The sequence below is a fragment of the Leucopleurus acutus genome, assembly GCF_964270905.1.
Source record: "Leucopleurus acutus genome assembly, chromosome: 6".
NCBI lineage: Eukaryota > Metazoa > Chordata > Mammalia > Artiodactyla > Delphinidae > Leucopleurus > Leucopleurus acutus.
This window is the reverse complement of record NC_139149.1, coordinates 27,601,250-27,627,832: the sequence shown is the minus strand read 5'-3', so window position 1 is coordinate 27,627,832 and position 26,583 is coordinate 27,601,250. Positions and strand designations below refer to the sequence as shown.

Here is a 26,583-nt window from a genome sequence, read left to right as displayed (position 1 = left end):
TAAAGAGATTCAAACAATGAAAAAAAAAGAAAGAAAGAAAGAAAGAAGATCATTTGTTCTTTCCCGGCTGGATCCTTCTGAATAGGAGCCATAACATTATGAATGTGTTCCAGTGTCAGACGTTAAATGCCCTGTAAAGGCTTTTAAAGAGCTCCCAAGCCAAACTAATATGCCAGAAGAATGGGGGAAAGTAAACTAGAAATGAATCAGTCAAATAATTCGGAAATTCTCCACAAATTCAGGGGTAAGCAAAAGAAACGTGGAAGCCAGCAGTCTGCTGCTTTTATTGTGCATCGCAGAGCCTTCTGGAAATCTTAACGTTCAGGTCCAGAAAACAATATTTAAGAGGAGTAAGGGAGTACTTATTCATTTTATAGTCAGTCTCCTTTCATATATGATCTCTGGTTAGGCACGCTTGATCATAGTTCTGGCAGTTGTAGACTACTTATTGATGACATCCTAAGCCTTTAGGCCAGCAGCTGTTTGAGTTAACTAAAGCCTTATTATTGCATGTTTCCACCTAAAGCTTTGGAACAAAATCTGCAAAGTTTCCTGTGACAAATGGAAAAATTATAGGGATTAAGCAAACTCTTTCCAATATACCATCCTTCTTTTTTTTTTTTTTCCTTTTCTTTCCTTCCCTCCCACACCCCCTTTTGTGACTAGCAAAGCAAATTAATGATTTTGGAGTCTGGGCATTTTATGATGATGTAACTGATTTTCTCAGTTGATCAATACGTGGAGCTCGAGCAAAGTTAGGAAAATCCAAACATGTGTCAGCATGAATCAAAAATTATTTTCTATTGGGCTGAGTTGTGGGTTGTTTTTTTTGTTTTGTTTTTTTGTGTTTTTTTTTTTCTATTAGGCTGGGTTGTGGGTGTTTTGTTTTGTTTTTTCTGTTCTGTTCACTCCTGTATTATTTTCTCTCCTGACTTTTTGATTTGGGAAGTTAAATGAAAACTAAATTTTTAAAATCTCCTTCCTCGCAAATCTCTTTCCTTTGTACTACTCCGTCCCTCAAATCAGCTACACCTGTAGTGTGACTTCCCATGTCTCCTTTCTGACCTAAGTTGAGTGTTTTACTTAATTTCACAGTCAGATATTTTTGTGGTTATAATATCTTGCTTTCATATGGACCATATTTTAAATGCATCATACCTATATTTGAAGAACAACATATAATTGAAACCTGACAGTGGAACTTAAAAAGTTCAAAAATAGGGAAAAGGTGGGGATATTATCTTCCAGACAACTTTTCTCCACTCCCTGAACTTCAAGGATATATTTCATGAGATAGCAGAGGAATGTTGCCTTTTTGCTTGAAATCCAAGGTCATTTGATTAAAAAGGAAAACAAAAATATGAAAAGGAAAAGTTAGAGGCTATAGAGAAAATTGAACTCAAATTTAGTATTCACTAGAAATATCTTATACAAATTTGTTACTATCTCTGCCCTTTAGATTGCATATCTGTAAATTAGGGATAATATGGTCTACTCTGCAGGGTCACTCTGAATGTTAAAGACATTATATGGAGATAATTTACCACAGTTCATGATATATAGTAATAATTCAATAAATTGAAGTTATTATACATTAACTCAACAAATATTTTTAAGCACCTACTAAATGCTAGGTTCTAATCACTGGAGATACAGCAATGAATAAAATAGACAAAAACATCCAACCGTTATGTATGATGATAAGTCCCGTGGAGAAAACCAAGGCAAAAAATAGCAAGGGGAAGCCATGAGGGGAAGCTCTGTGATTTTCAGTTGGGTGGTCATGTGAGCCTCCAGGAAAAGGTGACATTTAAGAGAAGGCTGAAGGAGACTGGGAAAGAAGGAAATGAAGATTTGCCTTTCTAAATGGGCAGCTCCGTAATAAAATGACACTGTGAAAGAGCACTCATCATGTATTCGTGATGGCTTGTCTTTCTGACTGAGCTACATTCAATGAAACACAAAGCCCAGCTTGAGAACCCTGGGGCTGCCCCAAATAAGAACATCCTCCATGCCAAGAAAATGGAGGATTAAAGACTGGTCAAGTTATCTCCAGCCATTTGATTTCCGTCTATTCTTGCTTCATTTCTAATATCAAAATATATGTGAAGGGCTTCCCTGGTGGCGCAGTGGTTGAAAGTCTGCCTGCCGATGCAGGGGACGTGGGTTCGTGTTTAGGAAGATCCCACATGCCACGGAGCGGCTGGGCTCGTGAGCCATGGCCGCTGAGCCTACGCGTCTGGAGCCTGTGCTCCGCAACGGGAGAGGCCACAACAGTGAGAGGCCCGCGTATTGCAAAAAAAAAAAAAAAAAAAAGAATTCTTTAGAGTATCAGCAGGAAAAATTTTATTCTATTACAGTTGCATTAAGATTACAATCTTCCTTTTTCCCTCTACTAGAGTATCAGACACAAAAAAATTGTTTCTAGGGAGAAAAATTGCCCAGATAACTCTCTGCTTAGTGATGAAAAATAATTTCAGCTATGGGTTTGCAACCAGAACAAGAACAATCTGATTCTGAGCTGCAGTGTAAAAGATAAAAGATTCTTGACGAGATCCCTTCTCTTTTCTTTCTCTGTCTCTCTCTGTCTCTGTCTGTCTGTCTCTCTCTCTCTCTCTCTCTTTCTCTCTCTCTCTCTCTCTCTCTCTCTCTCTCTCTCTCTCTCTCTCTCTTTTGTCCCATGGGAGCCTCAGTATGGAGGCAGTTCTGTCAGTATGGAAAGACAAGAGTAGAATATTAAAATAGCTGGAGAGTCTCAGGAAGGGGATTATAAATATAAATTCTGAGCCAAAAGGGCATTGCCATTTACTTTCGTGTGTCTTCCGGCTGTTGGCCCAGGAACAATACTGCCTGATTGCTTTGCAACTTCAGAAGAAAAGCCATGCTACCAAAATGTTCTATGAAACACAAACATAGAGAAAATGTCCCAAAGGGTGATGAACACTGAAGTGTAGAGATATTTCATAAACAACTCAAAAAAGACTGTGTTTTGCCTTACCTTTCAATTTATACATTTTAAACATAAAGATATTTGCTACTTCATCACATACATAGAGAGGTAAATTCTATACCTACCATATTATGATGTTTATAAGTTATATTGAATTACCCTTAATAAAGTACCAACTTTCTTCTACCTTCTTCATGCCCAAAGACAGGATTTATAAGATGAAACTGCTTGAGCTGACAAAGGTGGTCCAAGATAATCACGTAGTTGGTGTGATTTCATCAATATCAGCGTGCATCCGTGTTCTTACGCGCTCTTAACCGTCACGATCTCTCATTTGACCCTTACACCATTGGCCCGCTACATTAATAGTGGTTAAAACACAAATGTTGCCGAGGAAAATTTTCAGCCCTAGTGTGCGTACAGTCTGAGAGCCTGTTGCCCTTGTAGAAAAAAAAGCAAGAAATAATCAACAGAAAACATCAAGGACCTGAAGGACCAGAGAGCCGACAACCACCATCCTCTTGATCCACATCGCCCTCACTCTCATCACCATGGCCACCATGTCCTCGCCGCAGCCACGGGAGAACAGATGGGCTCTGAAGAAAAGATCTGCTAAGCTACAACACAAGCGAGATTGTTCTTAAAGTATTCGTATGGGTACAATATTATTACCGGTGAGTCAGAAATAAGCAAAGGAAAATTGTCATGAAAACGTGTGTCTGAACAGTGCTTTGGGTGTCAGCCAAATAGCTGAAGGAACTGTCAGAAGTCAGTGAGTCTATTCTTTACCATCATCTCTCATCAACTATAAAATTATAATTTAAATTGGGTTTATTTTTCCTGTCCCTGGCTGTAAAATCAATACTATAGAAAACTCAAGACATAGAAGTGTAAAGTAAAAATAAAATAAATATCTCACTACGGGAGAAAGCAAAGGTTAATGTTTTGGTTTATTTTCTCCTAAGTTGTTTTTGTCCCCTTTGAGCAGATAATTTTCTTTAGTCTACCCATTATGGTTATTACGTATATGAATTATTTTGACTTTCCCACTTGAGAGTTAAACCATGAATATATCAAAATTTATTTGAAAGTGCTATTCGTATTCTCAAAGACGGATATGTGGGATAATCAATTTCATTATTAACCTTTCATATATAATATAAATAAAAGTATCTAAAAAATATATAAATGTGTGCATTTATATGTGGAAATATATATGAATATGTATTTATACATAGAAATACATTTTTATATACAGTTTTATATGTATAGTTATACTTTTAAGTTTTTTTTGCTATTCTGAGGCATCTGACAATGAACCGTGAATTTTTGTGCAAAAATCTTTTTTGCAGATTAATTCCAAGAACCAGAATTAATGATTAGAATGAGATCCTTGATCTTTGGTGATATAAAACAAAACAAAACAAACAAAAAAACAGGTGTCAGACGCTAGCTGCTGAGAAAGGATGCAGGCTAAAGAACTAAAGAACATTTTCAGAGGCCCTCTGGGTAGGCAAGACCAGTCCAATTGTTGGAACGCTTGGAGGTGGGGGGCTGAGGTACAGGGTGGGTGGAGGATGTACAGAATCTGTGAGGAGAGGCTGAAGCAGCAGCGGGGCCTGTGTTGGGACATCAGGGATTGGCTATTTACCAAGTACGTCAGTATTTTAACAACGAGCATCACAAGGGCCTTGTGTGATAGATGAATATCAGAACTGTTCTTGATATATAACGCCACGCTACTTTCAGGAAAACTTCGTTTCATTTCAAACTCTTACCTTTTGTACATGAAAGCTTTCATGTCACTGTAACCTCATCACTATTGCATATTTGCTTTTTAAATCTTCTCAAATTGTTCTCAGTAAAAATTTGAACTTTTCTTCAAATAGGTTTCTTATATTTTGTACCGAATATATTAGTAGCTCAGCAATCCAGTATTTTTTTTTACCACTCCTATCAGTTTGTTATTGTTAATAGAGACAAAGCCTCAGAAGACCTTGGGCATTGACCCCAATCTCTAGGACCCCCAATCCCCTTGTGGCATATATGATTATGTTCACCATGTATAAAATGAAGATGACAGCAGACACCCTACACCAGGGTTATGTGACTGTGTGTCTTAAGTCGCAAAGTTGTATTCAATAGTGTATGTCAAGTAGAAGCATATTCATCGACTAAGAGACTGTGTCCCAAACTGGCACAAGAACTGGGAAGATACAAACTTGTCCTTCAGCAAAATTACACATAACCACATGCCACAGACTTTCTAGTACATTGTAAAATAATCAAAACTGTAAATGAAAAACAGATGTTGAGAAAAAAAGAAAGGTGGATCTACCATATTGCTTTCTTCCTATTTTACCTTTATCAGGCCATTACTGCATTCTTATTAATTCTAAGGCTATACAACTGAGTTTATTTGCTTTTCTAAGTATACAGTCATTTCATCTGCAGATAATGATAGTTTTGTCTTCACTCTGCTCATTATCCCCATTTTCCTGTTTCAGGCCTTATTGAATTAGCCAAAACAATCTTGTTTATTTCGGTTTTAATGACAGTGGCTCCAGTATTGTAGCATTATGTTCACGTCTCTCCATTCTGTACTGTGTCTGTCTTTAACAGTACTTTCATGTTCACTGAAAGTTTTAAATACAATACAATGAGGTAAACTATTTCGGTAAATTTATATATGTAGAATAGTTTTTTTCATTTTTCAAAATGAATGCCTTTAACAATACTTTGTATCTGATGCCCCAAATTATCTGAAGTAGACAGTCCTAAATCCTACAGATTAATAATTGACTAGAGTCCATATCCTTCCAGTTATGGAATAAGTGCTAGCATGCTGCACATAAGTAAAACAGTTCTTACTCATGTCAAGTTATAAAGCAATTAGAATCCAGACAAAAATCGTCTGCATGTCTAGAAGTCCTATTTAAACTCTACTTCTTCAATATAACAAAACATGGTGTTAGCCACACCACTCTGAAGAAATGCCTACCTCTTTCTGGAAGGTTACTCATAAGATCATAGATTTTCTGGACTGAAAGCACCTTCAATGGCCCAAACACCCAAGAAATCAGTGCCTGATTCCTTTCCATAGCATGTGTGCAAAGTGTTTTTCCAGCCTAAGCTAGTACTCCTAGAGTGACTGCTCTTTATATCCCAAGATGTGTGCTTTCATTTCTGAACAGGTTTGATCATTAGTAAATTCTAATACCGAACAAAGAAATCTCTCTCTTTTAACCACTGGCCCTTTAGGGGCAAATATTCTGTGGTTTGCTCAATAGGAAATATCTGCAGATGGCAATAAGCACATTCAAATTCTTTTTTTCTAGGCAAAAAAAAAATCCCCCAATTCCTTATATTTCCCCAGTCATTCCTTAGTTGCTGATACAGACTGTTGGCTTACTCTAGACCATTGGAAACATTAACCTTTGCTTGCTACCAGCTGCTGCTTCTAAACTGGGTACACTGGCTCTTCCAGTTCTTGCCTTAATTACATTTTTCTACTTCTATCCACCTAGCTTAAACTTCAGGGTCACCTTAACATGCCATTTATGAAAGGAAACAAGATTAATAATCTGATAAAATTAGATTTTCAAATAGCTGGTCATTACTAAATACCGAATCTCTCTTTTGCCAAGTCGATAGTTAACTTTTATATCTGTTTAGTACAGCTTGTTGGACTAGACTACAATCAAGAGACCTGGGTTTTATTCTGCCTTGATGGTTCTCAGGCTTCTTGTTTGTAGAATGAGGGTATTGATGGTCTCTAAATTCTCTTCTGTTGTTTAATCTCTGTAGTAATGTTGGTGTCTATATGTTACAGAATAAGAAAACAACCTAACTCAACATATGTCAGCATAATTATTTTCCAAAAAATGTTATAAAAGGGTTTATACCACCTGTGTTTCATATGTGAATTGCTTCAGTGGATTAAAAATTTATCTATATATACACTATTATATAAGTTATGACACCTGAGTTGGTACATAATAGGTTAATAAAAATAAAAGTAGAGAGCTGGATAAAATGAGATTATTTGAGTCCTGTCTAAACCTTATAAAATTTTCTGGCATTTGAACATAAGAACTGAACAACGCAGCAGATAAAGTGATTCTCCTTGAAGCAAAGCCCAGAGCAAGGAGAAAACATTGCCCATTACTGCCTTCTGGAACCTTTTTCCATGTATAAATGTGCACTGTAAATTAACAGCATTCTCCCTTACCAAAAAGAGTATGGGTTTCTTTTTCTTCATGTACCATCAAACATAACGACAACACTCATTTAAAGTTGAGTAATGAAGAAGTTCCATTGGGTGGTTTAATTTTAGGAAGCATCAGTGTTGAAGATGGACCGAAAAAGCATGTTCTATGAGACTTGGAATACAATGCAGTTGCTCTCAATAGCTAAAAACAATTGGGAATTCCCCGGCGGTCCAGTGCTTTTACTGCCGAGAGCACGGGTTCGATCCCTGGTCAGGGAACTAAGATCCCGCAAGCCGCGCAGCCAAAAAAAAAAAAAAAAAAAATTGTTGTAATAAGCATGATATGAATACTCTGAGACCTCGAATGAAGCATTCCCATTGCTCACTTTGTTTCATGAAAGTATACAAACTTATACACGTACAGCGTTACACTTCTCTATTTGGCCTTTGTAAAAACTATATGGTCTATATTTCTGTACATGATTTGTTTTTCTCCTGATTTCCTCTCTTGCTTTTGTGGATACACATAATATTTATTTCAAACATTCTCCTAACATCGAATATATCATCTATGAATAACAATGCTGCTTATCAATTGTATTTCACTGATGTAGTAGATCACTTACAGAAGACATGGAAAAGTTTTCCATCAGTTTCCTTTCTTTTGAACTGCTCAGAGCCCTAATAATTGCTTGGCTTCTGAACTGAATTGCCAAAACACCTTTTTCTAAAACCTTACATTCTCTCTTAAATAATGAAATCCCTCTGCACCCAAATACCAACCTCTATAGAAGAGACAGAAGACAGATAGGGTACATAGCAGTCCCTGCTCATGCTTCTGAGAAGAAAATCAAACAGGCCCCCAGAGAATATGAACATTAAGTGATATAAATGCAGCACTTTGATTTAGGGAAGTTTTTAGTTTGTTTGCTTTTGGAGTGTTTTTTCATCATGATGGTGAGAATGGTATCACCATTACAAATACAGAGAGAGTATTTGCACCAAAGATATGCAGAATAGGATCTGTAGGTATATGGACATCCAAAAGAAAACATCTAGGAAGTGAAACCAGAGAGGCCCATAAGCTAAGGCCAGAGTAGAACCCTGTAAGATGCATTATGGGAGCTGAGCACAAGGTGTCACACGGGGCCAATGGCCTCATTTGCCAGGGACTGGAGTTCAGACACTGATTTGGAAGGATACCTAAGCCGCAGGATAATGCAGAAGTCTCAGGCACACTGTAGATTGTGAAACATGCGGCGAACCCATTTCTCTAAGGCAAGTACAGGAAGTTCCTCACTATATATTTTTCTTCTGCGCATGCAGTCCTTGCAGTTAGGCAATGACAGATTATTAGATAAGCATCTCCCAGTTGGTATATAAGCACTCAGACTAACTGAGTGAGGTGTCCTTTCCCCCAAAACACTACTCTTTCATGCCAAGGACCTCTAGACCTAGGGGTTTTAAGTGCCTTGCTTTTGATTTCATGTAACTTACTTGAGCAGTGAAGACTAAGTACAGTTTGAATTTCTCTTGCAGTTCTTATGTTTCTGATCAGTTTCTTATGAAGAATGAGCTTAAAGGGCACCCATATTCTCTCCAAGGCAGAGCTTGTTATTAATACAATGTTAGGGCTCAGTCAGAAGAACACCAAGTACTGCTCCCTCTGTTTGGAAAAGTTCTCTATATTAGCCCCTATGTGCACCTTTATGTAAGGAATCACTGTGTGGGGCAAATGTTCCTTTCTCTAGATAGCTTATAAGCATCTTGCTTGATACATTTACATTAGAAATTCAATTAACTTTATATTAAAAGGTCAATTAACTTGGCCACGGTAGAGATTGTTTTTAATTACTTTTCCTTGTAGGGCTTCTTTTCTTGTCCAAGAACAAGTGACACTATCAAATGATAGTCTCATTGCCTGTGGTTGCCTGAAATTCACTTGCAAAACGCACTGGAAATGACTGTCTTGGTTAAATGAATTAATAGGACACTCTCTGGGCAATTCATCACTCTTATAAACCTTAGGACATAAAATATCACAAGCAATAATAGAGTATTTTAGCTTAAACACACTGTATTAGATCATTCATGACAGTATCTTTCATTACCTGTCCTTGTCGGTTTCTGTTTTCTTGGTGAAAGATGATGATAACGTAAAATTATTTTAAGAGTCAGTCCTTATTACATTATATTACAGTGTATTTTATGAAAAATGAGCAAATGATGACATCAAAAACTAGCTATCCTATTCCATGAGAGGGCTCTTGGTTATCTTTGTGTTAAGATGGGCACAATTCAACTCATTCATGTAGGATTAGAACATTACACTTAGAAGACTCAAGAGATTACCATTTGGCACTATGTGACAAGTGGTAATGTAGTGTCCACTTGTTACCAAGTTGTAACCTATACTAACCATCACTCCGTGGTTATTTCAAATGAAAACAATAATAAGGATATAAACATATGAATAATATGTTTAAATATTATATATGACTATATATTATTATATATGGATATATTATAAATAATATATGACTATATTATATTATTATAGTATTAACATATCATATATATTATATAATATATATATATTATTATGTTAACTCGGACCTCCAGATGACTAGCAACTTAAAAGTAAAGCAAACACTACTCAGGAGTTTGATATGAGGCACAGTCTGGAGATGAATTTTCTTGTTTTATTTTTGCAGAAAGGACCTACCTCCACCTTATAGAAGCACTTTAGAAACTAATCTGTATAAATCTCACTACAAACCTATGAGACAATTCACTGTTCCCATTTTACTGATGAGCAAACTGAAGCTTATGTTTCAGCCAAGTTCACACAGTTCATTAGTGGCAGAGTCAGAAACTACACCCACATTAACCTGTCTTTCCAGACTTCCCATTTCCCCTAAGATAAAAGCACTGGCTCTAAGTAATGAGAACATGAACTGCTTACGAAAGGGAGTTGGGGAGTGTGCTGAATTCTTAGCGGGCAGCTTTAGAACTGAGCCAGAGGAAGGGAATGGTTTAGGCCAGTGCAACTCAAAAAGAGTGGGGTCACAAGAGTGTAAACTAGCTATGTCATTAAGCATATTTTTCCCCATAGCAATGCTTTCTCAATGAAAGGAGCTGTGCATTGATTTACGTTCCAGTGCACACTTATCTTCTCATGCACCAGTAATAGTTTGCAAACCATTAACCAGTCTATGGACTTTGCTTTAAGTGGCACAAGCTTAAGGAATGTCTTATGAAATTTCCCTTTTCTGTGAACAGTTAAATCATTTTGGATCAAAGGTATCCTCAAAGTTATCCTATATTTTTTCCATTTATATAAAAAAAATAAGAAAGCCACACGTATCCATATCACAGATAATAATGAAGGCCGATGTCCTAAACGCTATAAATCTATGCGGACATTAATCTTAGTTGAAGTGGTATGTCTCTTACTAGTTTTAATAAACTAATCTCTGCCAAAAGCAAAGGAAAATGGCTTTCCTAAAGAATGAACAATATTGCTGTCAGACAGCGTGATGTTTGGAGTGAAATACAAATTTTAAAATGTGTTATTCATACCTGCACCTCCACCAATGCTTAGAATCTTAATTTCAGATTTTGTGTCTCCAATCCTGAAAAAAAAAAAAATTATGTAGTTTAAGAAAAATGTGCCAGGTGGTTTGTAAAATCTGATTATCAAGTCTAGTTGAAGAGAACAGACTAAAATTACAGTGAACAAAAACTAGGCCAACAAGAAAGGCCTCGATCATTTCAGTGGCTGTATTGCTGTCTTCAGAAATCTTTAGAAGTAAAGGTTCCACTTATTACCAACCTTGAACTGGGAGACTTTTAGAAACAGCACTATAAACATCCCAGACGTAGGAAATAGCATTTGTTTGAAGATTGTTCGGAGAACAAAAACAGAAAAAGTGGGCCTTTGAGTCTGGTAATATAATAAGCCATTCATTGTAGATGGGAGAAAGGCTAAGGTGATTCATACTATCTCTGATATTTGCCTTGCTTCCTTCTTCTTGCTAATTTCCTTTCAATAAACAAATGTTTATTAAACATTTATTATGTGCCTATCCTAAGCACTGATACATAAAAATGAAGAGACCACTTTGCTCTCAAGTTGAAATGTGAGACAATAAAGCCCAGTATTATGGCTCTATACAGAAATAGAGTGGAATTGATGGACTGGGATGCAACAGTAGGACTTTCTTTAAACTGATGTAAAAAAAAAAAAAAGGGGTCAGAAAAAGGACGAGGTGCACGATGACTGCCACGTTGTGAATTTGGATGACTGGGTGAAGGGTGGTATCGAAAAGGAAGCTGGACAGTATGATTTTATGGCAAGTTTATGTTTTTTCAGTGTTTGTTTGTTTGTTTTTTTTGATCTGAATTCAACAGACATTTGGATATGCAAGATTGAAGCTGGGTAGGAGAGAGATCAGGGCTGATGATGTATTCTGGAGAATTATCATATAGTAATGGTCGAAACTAGGAGAATAGATTCTATCACCCAAGGGTATTGCAAAGAGAAGAGCAGTGGGATTATGACAAGATACCAACTTTTAAAAAGTCATGGGGATAATGGGGGAACACACAAAGAAGACAGAGAGGAAAGCAGTAAAGCTCAGAGAGATGATAAGAGAATTAGAGAAGGAAAAGGCCATTGTACATGGCAGACTGTACTACTAAAACATAAAAAGAGGGCAACTCTCCATTGAATTTGGCAATATGAATATCTTTGATAATAGCAGCTTTAAAAGGTGGTTAAGGGCAGGAGCCAGATGGCAGTGGGATTAAAAGTGAACTCAATAAAGAAGAAGAAGATCTAGAGATTTTTGAAAAAGGATGAAAGAGTGAGAACGAAAAAGGGAGACTGCTAGAGAGGAAACATGAACTGAAAGAACGGTGCTTGTTTGTTTGTGCTTCAGGATGGTAAACAAGCCTAGTGTTTGGCTAAAGTGAAGAGCCTGCCCAGAGTAATAGGAAGAAGACAGATTGAAGCAGAGTTCTTAAGGACACTGAGAAACACAGAGTCAAGGACACCTGTGAATGAGTTGCCTTCCTCAGTTCTAATTATCTTCCAATTCATAATCATGAGTCCTAATACACCCATCCCTGTCTGTGCCCTTGGTTAATTCTTAAAAATGCTTCTATCATTAGCTGGCATAGTGAGGTTACGGAGCAGAGCACCTAGGTTGAAATCCTAGCTTACTAATACGTAACCTTGAGCAAGTTATTGAACTTCTCTGTGCCTTTATTATTGATTCTAAGAAATAGGATAATAATACCACCTACCTTATAGGGTTATAATTATAGTATCTGCCTTATGGAGGAGTTGTGAGGATTAAATGATGTAACTGATGTAAATCTTTTAGAAATGTGTCTGCACATGACAAGCACTCAACTTATTATTATTATTCCAGGCACAGCTAAGTGATTTATATGACTCAACTCTTTTATTAAAAAAAATTTTTATTGAAGTATAGTTGATTTACAATGTTGTGGTAATTACTGCTGTACAGCAAAGTGACTCAATTATACATATATATACATTTTTTTTTATATTCTTTTCCATTATGGGTTATCATAGGATACTGAATATAGTTCTCTGTGCTATACAGTAGGACCTTGTTGTTTATTCACTCTGTATGTAAAAGCTCACATCTGGGACTTCCCTGGTGGTGCATTGGTTGGGGGTCCGCCTGCCGATGCAGAGGACACAGGTTCGATCCCTGGTCCGGGAGGATCCCACGTGCCGCAGAGTGGCTGGTCCCGTGTGCCACAACTACTGAGCCTGCGCTCTAGAGCCCACAAGCCACAAGTACTGAGCCCGTGTGCCACAACTGCTGGGCCTGCGTGCCTAGAGCCTGTGCTCCACAGTGGGAGAGGCCACCGTGATGAGAAGCCTGTGCACCACAATGAAGAGTAGCCCCTGCTCGCCTCAACTAGAGAAAGCCCACACGCAGCAACGAAGACCCACGGCAGCCAAAAATAAATAAATAGATAAATAAGTAAATTTATTAAAAAAAAAAAAAAAAAAGCTCACATCTGCTCACCCCAACTCCCACTCCATCCCTCCCCCAACCCCCTCCTCCTTGGAAACCATCAGTCTGTTCTCTGTGTCCGTGATTCTGTTTCTGTTTCCTAGGTAGGTTCATTTGTGTCACATTGTAGATTCCACATATAAGTGATATCATATGGCATTTGTCTTTCTCTTTCTGATTTATTTCACTTAGTGTGATAATCTCTAGTTGCATCCATGTTGCTGCAAATGGCGTTATTTCTTTTTTTTTTTTTTTTTTTTTTTGGCTGCATTGGATCTCCATTGCTGCATGCAGGTTTTCTCTAATTACTCTTTGTTGCAGTGCACAGCTTCTCACTGCAGTGGCTTCTCTTGTTGCTGAGCATGGGCTCTAAGAGTGCAGGCTTCAGTAGCTGCAGCACGTGGGCTCAGTAGTTGGAGCACGTGGGCCCTAGAGTGTGCAGGCTTCAGCAGTTGTGGCTTGCGGGCTCTAGAGCACAGGCTCAGTAGTTGTGGCGCACAGGCGTAGTTGCTCCGCGGCTTGTGGGATCTTCTGGACCAGGGATCAAACCCATGTCCCCTGCATTGGCAGGCAGATTCTTAACCACTGCGCCACCAGGGAAGTCCCACAAATGACATGGCTGAGTAGTATTCCATTGTGTATATGTACTACATCTTCTTTATCCATTCATTTGTTGATGGACATTTAGGTTGTTTCCATGTCTTGGCTATTGTGAATAGTGCTGCTAGGAACATAGGGGTGCATAGGGGTGTATATTTTTGAATTATATTTTTGCCTGAATATATGCCCAGGAGTGGGATTGCTGGATCATATGGTAGTTCTATTTTTAGTGTTCTGAGGAACCTCCATACTGTTTTCCATAGTGGCTGCACCAACTTACATTCCCACCAACAGTGTAGGAGGGTTCCCTTTTCTCCACACCTTCTCCAGCATTTGTTATTTGTAGACTTTTTAATGATGGTCAGTCTGACCAGTGTGAGGTGGTACCTCATTGTAGTTTTGATTTGCATTTCTCTAAGAATTAGCAATGTTGGGCATCTTTTTATGTGCCTGTTGGTCATCTGTAGTGAATTAACTCTTTGAATTCTTACAACTCCTCTATGATTAGACACTATTATCATCCTATTTCATATATTATGATGATAACTAAGAATTATTGAAAACTTGCTATTTTCCGGGCAAGGATCTAAATGCATTATATGTGACAACAACAAACTTTACTATTTACAGCTGTATGCTATAACCATCCTCGCCCTGTTTACCACCTCCAGATAGCGGATTGAATAATTCCTCTGTGAAAAAATAATCCACTTCACTAAATAAACTTATCTATATTGGCATCTGAGAATCTCCCATCAAGTGCAAAATCTACATCGAATTACTATAGTGAGCCAACTACTCAACAGACTGTTCCTGTACATACACAAAGAGGACCTGAACTAATTTTTACTGCCTCATTATTTGATTGGATGGACAACCAAGACTCATCAGTAGTTGGGGAGTTCCCCTAACATGAGAGAGACCAAAAGAAACAGAAAAGGAGAATTCAGAAGAAACATGCACAGAGCAGAGGAAAATTTTATAATAGATAAAAGTCGGTATTATATCTATGAAAGATGAACAGGATGCTGTAAAAAAGCAACATTCTTGTAAATTAAAAATACAATAGCAAACAATAGAGGGCTGAAAGATAAAATTGTGAAAACTGGAAATATAAGAAAATTAGAGAATCAACTGAGAAAGTCTTCTGTTTGATGCATAGAAGTTCCAGAAAGAAAGAAAGAAAAAAAAACAAAAAAAAAACAGAGGGCAGGAATGATTAAATAATACCAAAGCTTCCCTAAACTGAAGGATCTGAATCTTAATTGAAATGGCCCAGGGACTACTCACAAAAATGGGTGAGAAAGACCCACACCATCGCTCATCATCTTAAAATTTCAGAATACTAGATAGAAGAGAAGATCCTAAAAAACAAAAAACAGCAAAAAGGTCACAAACCAAAGATGAAGAATTTGAATGGCATTAGATTTCTCAACAGTAACTACAAGACCACGGAAAAACATCTTTAAATTTCTGATATAAAATCATTTTCATTGTAGAGTTTTATACCCAAACTAACTATCTAACAATGATGAGCAAGGAGTGAAAGCATTTTGAAACACACAAAGTCTCAAAAAATTTACCTCCCATGCACTCTTTCTTAGAAAGCTCTTAAAGGATTAGCAGGGAAGAAAAAAAAAAGACTAAAGAAACCAAGAAAGAAACAGCATCAGATCCAGAAGCTGGGAATTCAGTACTGGAGAGAGAAGGGAATTTCTAGAAGATGAAATAAATTCCTCATCAATACTTGTATAGCAGGCCAAAAGCAAATCAACCCAGACTGGAAAAAAAAGAACAGAGAACTCCAGAAAAGATGTTCCCATGAGGAAAAATCAGCAGGTTACTTGATCTGTTGGAGTATATTGAGAGGAGATTAATACTTCTGCTTGGGGTATAAGTAGTGATAGGTACATAGGAAGCTAAGTAAATAAACTAAAATCAAGACAGTAGTTAACTCTAGGCAAAACAAAAGGCTGTACATGAAAGGAAATATAATGATAGTAGTAATGATAGTATAAATGCATTGTTCAATTATGAAAAATATTTACACAGGCAAAATGATATGATATAAACAAATTAACCAAAATTTAGACATATATATGTATATATTCATATATATACACATACACGTATGTATTATATATACCCACTCTATATAGCTATGTTGTATTGACATGATGGGGAGAGGGATGTGCATGTTTATTTAGCTACTTTAATACATCAAAATTAAGAAAGAGAATAACATGTTATTTAGAATTAGGAAAGAAAATTCCATAAGCAACAACTAAATGTTTTCAGAGTGTTGAAAGTGGTTGTCTCCGGAGAGCCCGAATCAGGAATGGAAGTGGGTAAGTCAGGGAACCACTATCTTTGTTGTCGTTACTCTAGGCATCCATAGTATGTCTTCAAACCAAACGGAAGGCGGAAGTAAACCAAGGATCTGCATAAGCCACAGACATGAACACAGATGCTTAGCATTGCAAAAGAACTCAGAAATTAACTCATTACCTTTCATTTTAGAAATGAACCAAAAGACTCAAAGAAGTAAACTATAATTAGTTCCTAGATAAGAAATTGTATTTGCCATCTGCTTTGATTTTTGCACTGTTACCCTATTACTTATTACTTAATATATGATACTCAATTTTAAAAAAACACATTTAAAAACTGAACCATGAAAAATAGAAGATAGAAAGGGCAATAAAATTCCATATACATCCAACAGTGCTTTCTCTGGTCAGGTGGAGTTAACTGTCCTGGTGAAAGAATTACAGGCCTACAATAGAAAAATCCAGCAAAAGATAAAAATATCAGTTTCCTTTGCTGATAGGAAACTTTCCTTTCCAGTTGCAAATTGGATCCCCAGCCATTTTCCCCAGTTTTCCATCATTACTTCCTGAAGCGCAAAGTTCCCGCAATCCACCCCCAGATAAGTGATTTGATTATCACTGCCATGTGAAATCTGTTACTCTCATAATGCTTATCAGCTCTGGCACAAATTGAACACATTAATCACCAAAAAAAAAAAAAAAAGGAGTCTGCGAGAAGGGTAGACACTAGTGAGTTTCACTGATAATGGGAAAATGCTTTTTTAGGGCCACATTGCTAATATTAGGTTGAAAGTAAAAGACAATTATTATTATTATTTTGGAGAGTGGTAACTATAATAATGGATAAGGAGAATAAATTTAAATGGGTATTAAGAGAATTGAGAGGCACCCACTCAATCCTCAGGGGTGAATAGTATTTGGTAATTATTTGATTCTAATGCAAAAATACTAGACTTCGTTGGGGATTTTTTTTTTTTTTTTTTTTTTTGGAAGGTAAAATTTGGAGGAGGGCTGAAAAATTTGAGCTCAAAGATTGGGATCTTATCTTTTCCCAAAGGAACGTGGATTTGTGCCTTCAGATGGTTAACGCTTATCTCTGAGCAGCTGGAAATCCAGCACAAATCAGAGCCTTTGAACGTTTCAAGCGAGCGTCTAACTGAAACGCGGCAGGAGAAGGGGCACCGGAGGGTCGAGCGGGGCGGCTGTCAGTACCTCGTTCTTATCCCCGCGCCCAGCCTCCCGGGATGGCCTTGACCCATCTATCACTGCACAGAACGAGACCGAGGCTTGTCCATGGGACAAAAACGGCCTTTTTTTTTTTTTTTTTTTTTTTTGGTTACCTTGCTATTATGCCCGGCAGCTTCTCGTCCATGAATTGCTGCATGCACTGATGCTCCGTGGAATTGTTGAGAAACCTCCGGAAAGATTCAACGTATCTGCTGTGGTCAGAAAACAAGCTCTTCATGGAAGATGCCATGTTTGGTTTTCTGAGAAAGACACGGAGGGAAGGGAGGTCTCTTCCCTTCCTTCTCTTCCCTGTTCCTTCTTTCTCTCTTCACCCGCACCAGTTTCTATCCCAAAAAAAAAAAACCCACAAAAAAGCCCTGCTTTGAATTTAATGTGCTGGAGAGGCTGAGTTTGCAAAGCTCGTTACTAAGTGACTATTTGTACAGGACTTTGCCCCTGAGAGTTTAACCCCGGCAGGGGCGTTTTAGAAGAAATGAGTAGTAAAGCAAAGCAGTAAATCCACTGCTGAAATTTGTTTTAAAACTCTTGAAGTTCAGAAAGTCCTAAAAACAAATGACATTCAAATCACTTCCTGTTTTGGCAGCAGGGGCCAGCCAGTAAGTTCCCAGTGGGAACGTGGCTGCTTTCAGCGCCAAAGGCAGCAAAGGCAGGAATAAACAGGCCAGCTGCAAGGTTACAAACCACTTCCAGAAATCTACAGCTGCTGAATCTTTGACAAAAGATTGTCATCTGCCTCCAGGCTTTCTGTTAGGAGAGTTTCATGCCTTCACATCCCTAAACACTTGAACTTTAAACTCTGCTGCATTTCTTCATATGCTGATTGATTTGTTGTGATGCAGGAACAGAGCTATTAACTGAAAGGTCTGAGAAGCCTAGTTGGGAGGTGAAGATGGGGGAGAGGAGGAGGGGGCGGAGAAAGAAGTCTCAGGGAAGAATGCAGGACACTGGGATCCTTCAATCCATAGGAAACCTTCCCTAAGTGCTTCTGAACGTGGGATCCTAAAACGTAGGATTGGATGAGCCTTTGGAGGCCCAGTGGTGCCACCCATCAAAAGAGCCAAAGCGGGGCTTCCCTGGTGGCGCAGTGGTTGGGAGTCCGCCTGCCGATTCAGGGGACACGGGTTCGTGCCCCGGTCCGGGAACATCCCACATGCCGCGGAGCGGCTGGGCCCGTGAGCCATGGCCGCTGAGCCTGCGCGTCCGGAGCCTATGCGTACAGCAGAAAAAAAAAAAAAAAAGCCAAAGCGTCCACATGCTGGTCCTTTTACCTGGGAGATGGTCTTTAGGAAATCCACCCCTTATCCAACATGGGATGTTAATAATAGCATCCAAATGATGAAAGAGTTATGAGAATTAAATCCATATACCTCTCTTAGAAATGTGTCTGCCTAAACCATTCTCTTCCTCTGATTCAGGTCCAAAGCTGCCCTCTAAGCATTCAGCACACTCCTCACCCCTGTTTAATAAACATCTCATGGTCTCACTACTCTTAGAGCCAGTGCTTTCATCCTAGGAGGAAATGGAAACTCTGGAAAGTCAGATTACTGTGGATGTATTGATAGTTTCTGACTCTGCCACTAATCAACTGTGTGAACTTGGCTGAAACGTAAGTTTCAGTTTGCTCATCAGTAAAATGGGAACAGTGAATTATATCTCACAGGTTGTAGTGAGAATTATATAAATAACATTTATAAAGTGCTTTAGCACATTATTACCGCTTAATAACTGGCTCCTTCTGCAACAGTAGAACAACAAAAAAGCAGTGGTTTTATGTATGGACACTGAAAATTGAATTTTATATTATTTTCACATGTCACAAAACATTACTCTTCTTTGGATTTTTTTCAATCATTTAAAAATGTAAAAGTTATTCTTAGCTCGTGGGCTGCACAACGTCAAGTGCTGGCCTGGATTTGGCCCAGTGGCCCTGGTTGGTCAACCCCTAGGCCTCTATACATGTGCTACTAAACTCCCATCTCCATGCAAACAGCCTCGCCTTCTTCATACTGACTCTCATGTTTTTAATTCTTATATTACCATTTTCCACCCTTCTCTTTAGAACTTAATCCAAATCATTCATTCATGTAATTCATCTACTGAACAAATATTTAGTAAGGGTCTACCGTGTGCCATTCTGCTGAGAAGAAATAACCTTAACCTCTGTCTTCCTACTAAAAACTACCTTTAACTAAAACTCAATCTTCACCTGAGGCCCTCAGCTGCCTCACTTGTTCACACGTCTTTCCCAACAATCTGCTCTTCATGTGTGACTCATCAAGGATTTCCTCTCCATCCTTGTTGCTTTCATGATACTGAGATTCTCTCTTTTTTTTTTTCTCACCCACTTTCCTGCATTAGGAGTCACACTTTCAGCATGACTTGCACTTGACTAAATGCTGGTTTTAGCAATCACAACTACCTTTTAAAATTGCATTTAGAATATCCATTTCGTAATCCATAATGCATCTGGAATGTCCCTGGAGATTAAAACATCTAGCTGGCTGGTTGGGATGACTAAGTTTTCCCCTCTTTTTTGAAAACTGGGGCAAACAGTCCGGCACATCTATCGTTTGCCATGACTTCTCGAAGGTTACTGGCCATAGCATCATTATTGCTTTTATAAATTATTTTAGTACATTGGGGTACGATTCTTCTAGGCCTTGAAAGATTGTCAAGTTTAGAATTCTTAGATATTCTCTTACCTACTTTGGGCTTCTGTTCCCTGTTACCTACCACTTATTAGGCTGTTACTCTGTCAAAGTGCCTTCCATGAATTATCTCCTTTAATACTCCTAACCCTCCAGGGATGAAACTATTGATATCATCAAGCAAGACTCAGAGCAAATAAGTTGTACAAGATCATATAACTCATGAGAGAAGAGTCTGGATCCAAATTCATGTTGTTGAACTCCATGGACCGATTTTTAAAAATTACATCCTATTACCTCTCACCACTTTGTAGCTTTCCAGCATAAGGATTATTTTCCATGGTAGAGAAGACTAGAACAAAGCAAAAGTGGAGTAGTTCTGTATTGATCCAATCACCTAGTAATATAATACTATCTGTGCTAGGTCAAAAAGCAAAGGGTGCTCTTATATTCTTATTCCATTGCTTTATTCTTATTAGGCTTATGTGCTATTCCAAAAAAACAAACAAATGAACCAAAGAGAAAAATATACATTAGCAGAAGTCTAAGGACGCATCTTTATTGTACATAGCATTTTTTGGCTCTCTCATTCACCCTGGTATATAGTCTTCTGAATACAGTTCTTATTGGACTGGCTTCTTATCCTTAGTAATATGCCCCATAGCATAGCATATATGTATATGACAATGGTAATATTGTTAAATTATCATAATCAAATAGTTAGAAGAGTTCATTTTATTTTCTCTCAACAAGAAAAGAGAAGGAAGATGTTTTTATACAAATTGATTGGCTCACTTGGTGTGTTGGTTTGTTTGAAATTTAGCAAGTAGGTGACCACAGTAGTCTTGAAGGGAGGTTTGAAATCATAGTACGTAAGATTTTAGAGCTCAATTAGACTGGCAATTTCAGGCAAATATAATAGATATCAGGAATCTTAGTTTCAACAGGACAATTGGCTAAGTTTCTCATGAGTGTAGAAACAAGCCAAGAAGCAAGAGACCTGAGTGCTATACAAGCTTAGCCTCTTACTAACCAAACAACATTGGATAAACAGCGTAAGTGCTCTATGCTTCCTTCCCCCGCATCCATGTTATATGTAAATATGGGAAAAGAAGGTAGACTAGATGATCTTTAACGTTCCTTGAAGTTCTGATTAGTCTTCATCTTTTAAAAAAATAAATTACTGTGAGCTTGTGAAACTGAAAAATATATAGATTCATACCTAGGAGAGCCACTGTATCCAAAGACTGTAGACAATTGATAACCTAAAGATAGTCTCTGGATAGGCAGCCCCTTGACTTTATATGAAATGTCACTGGCCATATTTTATCAGTGTAAATTGCTTAAGCTCACATAGCTGATGATATGCCATATGTCTTGTTTTTAATGGCATAGCTGTTTCAATTGCACTTTATTGACATGCAGTTTATAATGGTTTTGTTTTAATTAACTTATAACAGAAAAAAAAGGCCCAAGATACGCAGAGAGGAAACAAACCAAACAAAATAATGCAGAAGAAATATTTGGGGAATCATTAGTTAAGAGGGAGAGGGGTGGATGGGTAGACAAATAATGTTAAAAGCTGTAGAAAACAGTGATATTCTAGAGATGTAAAGCTTATATGAAATGTTTAAGGGTGATTATGAGACAAGACAAGGAAGAAATAGTCTAAGAACTTAGTTCCTATTTAATAAGCCAAAAATTTAAAAAGTCACCTGCAAAAGTCTAGAATTCCTTGCAAAGATAGAGGTTGGTAAGTACTTAGAACCTGGTAAATTATCAGGAACTGGACAATTGTCAAAAAAAGAAAGAAAGAGAGAGAGAGAGAGAGAAAGAAAGAAAAGAAAAGAAAAACATAAAATAATACAATTCATCAAACAACCTTTGCCTGAGTCTGTGGTACAGATCATCTCGGTTACTGACTCAGTGACCCTAAGGAGTAAGTCTCATGTTGAATTAGGGATCTGGTGAAGGTTAAGGGTTCATGTAAGAGAAACTTTTTTTTTTTTTAAATACATGGACTCCCGTATTTTTTTTTTCTGAATTAATTAATTGATTTATTTTTGGCTGTGTTGGGTCTTCGTTTCTGTGCGAGGGCTTTCTCTAGTTGCGGTGAGCGGGGGCCACTCTTCATCGCGGTGCGCGGGCCTCTCACTATCGCGGCCTCTCTTGTTGCGGAGCACGGGCTCCAGACGCACAGGCTCAGTAGTTGTGGCTCATGGGCCCAGTTGCTCCGTGGCATGTGGGATCCTCCCAGACCAGGGCTCGAACCCACGTGCCCTGTGTTGGCAGGCAGATTCTTAACCACTGCGCCACCAGGGAAGTCCAAGAGAAGCTTTTATAAAGCTTCATGGTAAATAAACTTCTCTGGCATTTGGTACAGGGGCATGTGCTCAAGAATGTGCCGGGCTAAAACATCCTTCCACCTGGGACCTTGCCTGTGAATGATCCAGAGAATGAAAGGATACACACGCCCAAGAGGTCCCAAAATTACTTTTGTTAAAAAAAATCAAAGCATAATTTACATACAATAAAATACATAAATCTCAAGTGTACAGATTGAGGAAACCTTGCACATGTATACATCCTAGAAGATTAACTCATGTCTGTAGTCAATAATACTGCCTGCCCGCCACACCAGAGAGCCACCGTTCTGACTTTTATCCCCATAGATTAGTTTTTCCTGTTCTCGAACTTCATGTGAAAGCTCCACACAATACATTCTTTTGTGTCTGACTACTTTTGCTCATCGTCATATTTTTGAGATTCACCCATATTCTTTTGGGGGGGAGGCATCAGCAGTTCATTCTTTTTTATTGCTAGACATTATATTTTATAAATATTTCATAATTTTTAAACCACTTTTCTCTTAATGGATATTTGGACTCTTCCAGGTTGGGGCTATTATGAATAAAGCTGGTAGAAACATTTTTGTACATATCTTTCGGTGGATATAGGCACTTATTTTTGTTACCATGAGTAAAATGTCATAGGATAAGCAAATATTTAACTGTAGAAGGCATCGCAAAAATGTTTTGCAGGGCTTCCCTGGTGGCGCAGTGGTTGAGAGTCCGCCTGCCAATGCAGGGGACACGGGTTCGTGCCCTGGTCTGGGAAGATCCCACATGCCGCGGAGCAGCTGGGTCTGTGAGCCATGGCCGCTGAGCCTGCGCATCCGGAGCCTGTGCTCCGCAATGGGAGAGGCCACAACAGTGAGAGGCCTGCGTACCACAAAAAAAAAAAAAAAAAAAAAATTTTGCAAATGTCCACGATCACCAGCAAAATATAAGGATATTAATTTCTCCATATCCTCAGCAATTCTGGTATTGCCAGTCACCTTTGCTTTAACTCTTCTGGGGTTATATAGCAGTATCTCTTTGTGGTTTGCATCTGAGTAATGATTTTTTCCAATACTTGTGGGTCATAAAAGTTATGTAATGTTTTATGAAGGGCCTGTCAAAATCTTTTGTCCGTTTTTTAAACTGTATCATTTGCCTCTTTTCTTATTGATTTATGTAAGATTAATTTTTATATTCTAGATATCCTGTTATATATATGTAAATATATGTGTATGTATGAAATATCTTCTCCCAGTCTGTGATGTGCTGTTCATTTTTTGATTTTTTTGAAGAATAGAAATTCATCAACTTATCCTTTTTAAATCCCGACTTAATCTGGAAATATATGTGTTTAATAGAACCAAGTCAACTAAAACTACCCTCGTGCCTTTTATACCTTTAGCCATTGGTGTGATGGAGCTGATTGTTAGAGTTTCAGGAATCTCATGAGCTGGTTGATATCACATTAGTAGCTTAAAATCACCCATAGTGGGAATATTTACACCATGGAAATTGGCAAAAGAAAGGAATCTCGACTTTTTTTTCCTGGAGGGCAGATTGTTAAACCATTAGCAGCACCCCACTGCTTTTAGCCCTGTGATTATTTGCAAAGCAGCTGTGGAGAGCCTTCTGGTAAACTGCCTGAGTTGTGGTAATGCGGCAGAGGCCTCCTTTTCCAGTCTCTAGCATGCCCTTCCTGAAGAGTTTGACCAATCAAACTCTGGAAGAGGTGGTGCCATCTTCCAGCATCTCTTAATTACTTGGTTGTACCCTCACTGTGATCTAGAATGTCTAGAATGTTACCAAATGCAAATTTGTGTGCCCTATGCACAGTGAGGCCAAACAATACCAAAAGTCAGAGTTTGGAGCAGAGAAGGGTTTATTACAGGGCCATGCAAGGAGACGGGTGGCTCAGGCACAAAAGACTCCGAACTCCCCGAAGGGTTTCAGCAAAGCATTTTTGAAGGCCAGGTGAGGGAGGAGGGTTGCAGGGTTTGTGAGCAGCTCATGCACAATTCTCCGATTGGTTGACGGTGAGGTAGCAGGGCAGTTAACATTATCCATCCTTAGGCGCCAGTAGGTCTGGGGGCTATGTGCTCACGCTTGTGCTCATCAAGTAGTTAATTTCTTTCATTTGGTGGTGGTTTTTAGCCTCTGAAAACCTCAGGAAATACGCCTGAGATACTATTATTTGGGCACTTAAGAGAGGAGCTACAGCAGAGGATATGACGGAGGGGGTCTGTGCCAGGCAGACCCCATAGGGTCGTGCTTGGTTATAAGCATAGCTCCTAGGTCTGCCACTAACTATTATGGTGTTAGGTGGATTATTTATGTTCCCTGAGCCTTATTTTCTTGTCTGTGAAATAGGAATAATCACATCTACCTCATAATACTTTTGTGAGGATTACATGAAATACTGTGTAAAAGTGCTGGGCATAGTGTCTAACACATAGGACTCTCTCTGGTGTGAGACAGGCCTCTCTAACCTGCATGGCCTTCATTTATAGGATGAGGGCAATCGTGAGATTCAAGTCCAAATGACAGAATCCATGTCAAGTGGTCCGGAGGGCATTTTTCATAGCGGGAACTAATCGTAAAGGTACTGGGAGAGCTGAAGGGGCCAACCGAGATGGTAAGGCAACCCACCAGGAAGCTCCTACCACCTGTAGGGCTGTTACCAGACCCCTGGAGTCTGGGCTACGCAGTAAGAGCCAGAACAATGAAGGGGACTCAGCCGCTCTTGGAGATGCTCCCTGAAACCCAAGGAAATGGGCAGAAATGTCCAGTGTCTCTCCACTTCCTACCTTCTCATCTTCGTCACTTTCCCTCTTTCCTAAAACTAACTGGAAACCAGTTGGCAAGAAAGCTCGGGTGACGTAACTCGCAGGGTTCAGCCCCCTTCAGTATGGCACAGAGCAGGGGAAAAACCAGAAGCGGCTCTGACAGAAAATAGGCAAAAACCAGCACAAGTGCCTACTGGATTAATTTGTTGGGAGAGTTAATTTTTTTTAAAAAAGTGTAAAGCGGAACACCTAGCACATATTAAATGCTCAATGAAAATCAGTGATACTTCAATAAAATGCTCAATGAATGCCAGATAATCACAGTAAAATAGTGAAAAGAAAAGCTGTTTTCATTGTATGATGCTATTGTTGTAGCTATTATGGTATTATCATATATGTTATATATTATGTTGTTATTATAGTTATTATGATAGCTGCAGGGTCAAAGGAAGGCTGACATTTATAAAATCTTAAAAATGAGGAGCTGAGATATGATCATTAATGCCCTCAGGTCAGCAGGAAGATCGGCTGTGTTTTAGGAGGTGGGTATTTGGTTGGTGTTTCTTAGGAATCTGTCAGGGTTCAGTAAGCTCATCACAAAGAGCCATCGGTGGGCACCGGGGGCCGCTCTAACCTCTGAACCTTTCAGAGCCGGCCAGGAGCAGGGTCGGGTAAGTCCCCTCTTCTCTCTGCAGATGGGGTTCGTAAGCAGAGCAGCCTGTGACTCCTGGTCCTACTTCTTGCCACTCTGCTTACTATCTCCGTGTGTGACTTTGAGCAAGTATGTAAATCAGTTGGCCTTGAGTTTCTTCACATGTAAAGCACTAGATTCCATCATCCGTTTCCGGTTCTAAAATTCTAAGATTACTTGGGTATAAACCTGTTATTCAGAGCCAGTGGCTAGGATTTCAGGTAGGAAAACAGGATGCCACTTCTCAGAAATGTATGCCTCGTTGTCCTCTGACTCTTTGGTGTTCCTCCTTCACTAAATTCAAAGCTATTTTCCATTTTTAAGCATGAATGATATCTTCATAATGCACTAATTATTTGGTAAACATAAGGAGAGTATAGTAATTACCCATGTGCTCTCAGGCAGTAGAAAATAATTAAGATCTGTTTATCAATATGGCTACTTAAAAGCAAAAAGCATGTATATATATCAAAGTCTGTTTTTATTATTTCTTATATAGGCCTCTAAGAGTTGTTGATACCTGCAGAACCTGAAGAACTAACTCTTTTCCCAGGATGTTCTGTAATCAGACGTTAGACATGGAGTGTTAGCCCGTTTCAGTAGCTAGAAGATGGTCTCCCATAAACACAATTGCTGTTACATTTCAGAGTTATCAATTCTGAATGCATTTTGTGCAGTCAAGTGAAATTTGCAGTCAATAAACACATGATTTAAGGAAGCGGCAT

At 38.6% G+C, this 26,583-nt stretch overlaps 1 protein-coding gene across 1 annotated transcript in view; it reads right to left on the bottom strand.

The window, feature by feature from the left end:
• The window catches only part of HNMT (histamine N-methyltransferase), a 36,248-nt gene extending 18,504 nt beyond the window's left edge, over positions 1–17,744 (bottom strand). The window contains exons 1-2 of the mRNA XM_082840734.1: positions 17,490–17,744; positions 10,743–10,795 (exon numbers count right to left, since the gene is read on the bottom strand). Of these exons, the coding sequence (XP_082696860.1) occupies positions 10,743–10,795; positions 17,490–17,626 (190 nt within the window). The 5' untranslated portion in view covers positions 17,627–17,744. The remainder of the gene's footprint in view (positions 1–10,742; positions 10,796–17,489) is intronic.
• Positions 17,745–26,583: the final 8,839 nt, after the last annotated feature.